At 57.0% G+C, this 5,027-nt stretch overlaps 1 protein-coding gene across 1 annotated transcript; it reads right to left on the bottom strand.

The window, feature by feature from the left end:
* Positions 1-1,039: 1,039 nt before the first annotated feature.
* CCDC8 (coiled-coil domain containing 8) lies at positions 1,040-4,287 on the bottom strand. Its single transcript, XM_011962960.1, has one exon. The coding sequence runs from the start codon at positions 3,440-3,442 to the stop codon at positions 1,883-1,885; it is 1,560 nt and encodes a 519-aa protein (XP_011818350.1). The 5' UTR covers positions 3,443-4,287; the 3' UTR covers positions 1,040-1,882.
* Positions 4,288-5,027: the final 740 nt, after the last annotated feature.

Below are 5,027 nucleotides of genomic sequence, written 5' to 3'. Positions count from 1 at the left end.
CCAGAGAAAAAAAGTAAGAAACTTAGGCCAGGCCTGCAACCAGTTAGGAAGACAGACTGGCCCCCCTGGACCTCCATGAACTCCCTTTTCTCCTGCCCTCAGCAAGGCTAGAGTGTGATCATTTGCTGTTTTTCACTGCTGGGGGTTGTGGGGACACAAGGCAATACAGAGAGAGGCCCCCAGCTTCCTCCCAACCTCCACAGGGCCTTAGCAACCCAATTTCTTCCCAATTACAGGAAGCAGTTGGCCGGGCGCAGTGGCTCATGCCTGTAATCCCAGCACTTTGGGAAGCTGAGGTGGGCGGATCAGTTGAGGTTAGGAGTGCAAGACAGGCTTGGCCAACATGGTGAAACCCCATCTCTACTAAAAATACAAAAATTAACCAGGTGTGGTGGCACACACCTGTAGTCCCAGCTACTCTGGAGGCTGAGGGAGGAGAATCACTTGAACCCGGGAGGCGGAGGTTGCAGTGAACCGAGATCGCGCCACCATACTCCAGCCTGGGTGACAGAGACTCCATCTCAAAAAAAAGCAGCAGCAGCAGCAATTAATGCACAAGCAATTAATGCACAATACACACAGGCTTTTTTTTTTTTGAGACAGAGTCTCACTCTGTCGCTAGGCTGGAGTGCAATGGTACGATCTCGGCTCACTGCAACCTCCACCTCCCGGGTTCAAGAGATTCTCCTGCCTCAGCCTCCCGAGTAGCTGGGACTACAGGCGTGCACCACCAGGCCAGGCTAATTTTTGTATTTTTAGTAGAGACAGGGTTTCACCATGTTGGCCAGGATGGTCTTGATCTCTTGACTTTGTATCCACCCGCCTTGGCCTCCCTAAGTGCTGGGATTACAGGCGTGAGCCACCACGTCCAGCCAACCACAGCCCCTCTTTTAGGCCTTTTCCTATTGCAATGAGTTTTCAATGTGTCCAGTGGCCGAGTTGCCCAGATGTTTGGAAGCTTGATGCAAACAGAATTCAGAGCCACACAGGCACCGCTAGCAAATCCACATTCCTGATGCTGAGGGCCCCAGAATCTGTGTTTTGAACGCATTTTTCAGATGCTTTTACTGTACCTTACAACCAAGATCGGGAGAGGTATGCAAACCAAGGGCCCTGTCCCCTCCAAAGCAGCAGCGTCCAGGGGCATGAGGATGGCAAGCGAAGTGACAACATAAACACAGGTGTCTCCATCATCAAGGATGGGAGTGGAACGGACAGGAAGGGCCGGGTCACCCCCAGAGCATTCGTCAGTTGCCAAGTCCAAAGCTAAGAAATCAGTTCATAAATGTTTTTTTATTTGCATGTTGGCTCGAGTCCTCTTTTTAAGTCCAAGGAGGCAGTCCACGTTAAGTGTGCAGGCAAAAAAAGAGACAGGAAAAGCAGGCAATTTCTCCCCTGCCCTCCCGCTCTCCTTTTATCAAGCTGAGCACCTTGAGTTGCATTTGAGGAAATTTAAACTATAGGTGACGGAACTCCCTTGTATCGAATTCTTTGTTTACATTTTTTGGGTTGCTACAAGGAATCAGTGTATATATATATATATATATATTTTTTTTTTTTATCAGGTGGTATGCGTGGTGGCTCACACCTGTCATCCCAGCACTTTGGGAGGCCGAGGCAGGATGATCACTTGAGGCCAGAAGTTTGAGGCTGCAGTGATCATGCCACTGCACTCCAGCCTGGGCAACAGAGTGAGACCCTGTCTCTAAAAAAAATTTTAAAAATCAATGCATGAGACAAAACTTTAACAAGAGAATAAAGAGGATTGTAAGGTGGAGATGTGGGCAGCGCTCCAACTCCACTTTCAAGTTCAGAGGCAGAAAGAGCAACTTTCTCTCCCAGGCTTGTAGGGAGGGCCCGTGGGCTGTCTCCAGCCCTCGCCTCAGAGCTGGTCTTCTTGCTCTCCCTGCTCAGCTTCTGCTCTGGCCTCGGCCCTCAGCACCCTGAGGTTCCTGGCCTCGCCTGCCCTGGGAACTCTCTTGGGCAGGGTTGGCAACCGGGGAGTGTGCCAGAAGGCTCTCCGGTGCTTGCGAAACCACGAAAAGCGTCCAGGGGTCTGGAACCTCACTGTCTTGACTTGTTTCCGGGCCCTGGCTCCTGAAGCTGTTCCTGTGGCCCCCTGGGCAGCTGAGGCTTCAGCTTCCTGGATACCTGGGGCCCCTGCCCTCTGATTATGTGCAGCCTCTGCCCTTTGGCCAGCCCGGGCCTGTGCCCTCTGATTATCTGCACCCTGGACAGCTGGGGCCCTTTCCCTCTGGTCATGTATGGCCTCTTCCCTTTGATTATCTGTAGCCTCTGACCCCTGGTCAGCTGGGGCCTCTTCCCTAAAGTTATCTGCACCCTGTGGCCTATGGTCAGCTGGGGCCCCTGCCCTCTGATTATCTGCAGCCTCTTCCCCCTGGTCAGCTGGGGCCTCTGCCCTCTGATTATCTGCAGCCTCTTCCCTATGGTTATCTGCATCCTCTGCCCCCTGGTCAGCTGGGGCCCCTGCTCTCTGATTACCTGCAGCCTCTTCCCCCTGGTCAGCTATGGCCTCTTCCCTCTGATTATCTGCAGCCTCTCCCCCCTGATCAGCCTCGATGTCCGCCCCCTGACCTGTGGGCGCTGTCTGCTCCTTCCTGCGGCGCCTAAACGAGGCCCAGTTGATCTTGGGCCTCCATCGCCTAGGGGAGGCCTGCGGGGCACAGACATCTCCCGCGTTTTCCACGCGATCCCCGGGGCTGGTGCCAGAGGATACCCCTGCGCTCTCCACTGGGGTGGAGGCCAGCCGGGCCTCGCCCACCCCGGGGCCCGCCCTCGGCGCCCAACCCTTCACCCTCCGCTTCAGCTTCCCCCAGGACACCTGGCTGACATACTCCCGCCACCTGTCCGCCTTGGACAGCTGAGGCCCCAGGTTGTCTTCAAACATGGGCACTGGCAGGTTGACGCGGCGGCGGGCAGGCGGCGCGGTGGGCTGCTTCTCCTGTCGCCGGAGAAATGCCTCGACCAGTTCCTCATCATCCTCGCTCTCCACGTCGCTTCCCAGGAACTTGCTGCCCAGGTAGCTGACGGGCATTTTGCGCACCTTCTTGCCCCGCCGCGGGTCCTGGCGGCTCTTGTCTCTGGAGGTCTCGAAGTCGCTGAACTCGCTGTCGCTGGCGTTGCTGCTGTCATACGTGCCCACGACCAGCCGGGGCGTAGGAGTCACCATCTGCTGGACTCTCCTCCTCACTCGGGGCTCCTTGGGCTTTTTGGGGGGCTGGGGCGGGTGCGGGGTGCTCTTCTCGATGATGCGGGCCACGTCCTCCAGGGTGCGGCCCTCTTCTTCCAGGAACTGGGTCAGCCGCTCCCGAAATTCTGCTTCCTTGGTGGCAGGCTTAGAGATGACTCTCCAGACGCCCCCGGCCAGCCTGACCTCCCGGGGGATGAGCAAATAGTCGACGTCCTCCCCGATCTGCAGCATCCCCACCGTGGAGTCCTCCTCCTTGCGGAACACCTTGCCGATCTTCTTAAATGTTCCCACGGGCTTTAGGGCTTCCACGAGGACGTCCAAATCCACATCTTTGCAGACATCGGGGACGCTCCAAAGAATGAGGCAGTCGGGGGACGGGAGGAAGCCCCAGGGGAACCAGCCCCCCACGTGGCTTTTCTCGAGAGTCTTTAAGATCTCCAGGGTGATATCTGGGGTGAGGGAGCAAGGAGCCCCAACAAACTACTGTAGCCCTTAGTCTTGAGGGAGGGACTGGATGGGGGGAGTCCCAGCAACGCTGATCGGAGAGTCTCACCTCCCCAGCCAGGGACGAGCCAACGCCTCCAATCTCTTCTCCTGCAACAAGTCCAGTCTTGACCAAGTCCGGCTCCTCCACCAAGGACTTGGGAGAATCAATTTCCAGGATGCCTACGTGAGCCGGGGGCGAGGTCAGTCCCAGGGTTCAAGGCCCACTCCAAGCTGGAAACGTGGTGTCCCAGCTCCAAGTTGGGGCGCGCGGGCTGCCAGCGATTCTTCCTGCCCCAGGCCCCGGGGACGCGGTTGGAACTTGGGAGAGGACTTCGCAGACAAAGACGGTCCAGTCGAGGCTATTCAATATGGCGGAGGCGCTGAGAGGCCTCAGCCCGGCCCCCCAGTAGGGTCCCCCGCCCCCAGGCAGGCCGCCACCCAGCTCCAAGCTGACCTTGACGCGCCGCAGCCTGCCAGCCCGCGCGCTTAGGGCTCTGCACGGTGGAGCGCACCAGCAGGAAGTTCCTCCTTGCCCTCCGCCAGAATGAGGCCCACCTTCCCCCGTCTCATCTTACACTCCCAGACTCTGGAAGACTGACAGGGGGGCTGTCCACTCCCTTCGGGGCGGCCTCCTTCCCCTCCCCCACAGGGGTGTGGCCGCGCCTCGGGCCTAGCTGGGCCCATTGCTTCCCAGCGAAGCGGCGGTGGCCCACGTCAGCACCTTTGCTGAAAGGCAGCGGTTCCCAAACCTGCCATCCGGAATGTGCAAGTTTCCAGCCAAGTCCTGGAGGTGGGTGTGCCAGTGGATTCTACCTTTTGAGAGCCACTGGCACCATAGATTAGCATTTTAAATTCACACGACTATCCGTACCCGTACATCCAGACGCGTGGGTAGAGAAATGGGTACCGGGATCTTACTGCAACAGTCCCCCTGTGACGCTTGGCAGGAGGTCAGGGCTCTACATATTTTTGAGTGGATGAATAGACCTGAATGTTCATAGCCAGGCGCGGTGGCTCATGCCTGTAATCCCAGCACTTTGGGAGGCCTAGGCGGGTGGAACACTTGAGGCCAGGAGTTCGAGACCAGCCTGGCCAACATGGTGAAACCCTCGTCTCTACAAAAAATACAAAAATTAGCCGGGTGTGGTGGTGCGTGTGTGTAGTCCCAGCTACGCGGGAGGCTGAGGCAGGAGAATGGCATGAACCCGGGAGGTGGAGGTTGCAGAGATGGCGCCACTGCACTCCAGCCTGGGCAACAGAGGGAGACTCTGTCTCAAAAAAACAAAAGTGCAAAAAAAAAAAAAAAACCCCCACAAATAAACAACAAAAA

Source organism: Colobus angolensis, unplaced genomic scaffold (genome assembly GCF_000951035.1).
Source record: "Colobus angolensis palliatus isolate OR3802 unplaced genomic scaffold, Cang.pa_1.0 Scaffold60, whole genome shotgun sequence".
NCBI classification, from domain to species: domain Eukaryota; kingdom Metazoa; phylum Chordata; class Mammalia; order Primates; family Cercopithecidae; genus Colobus; species Colobus angolensis.
The sequence above is the reverse complement of the archived record's forward strand: the minus strand, read 5'-3'. Positions and strand labels throughout refer to the sequence as shown.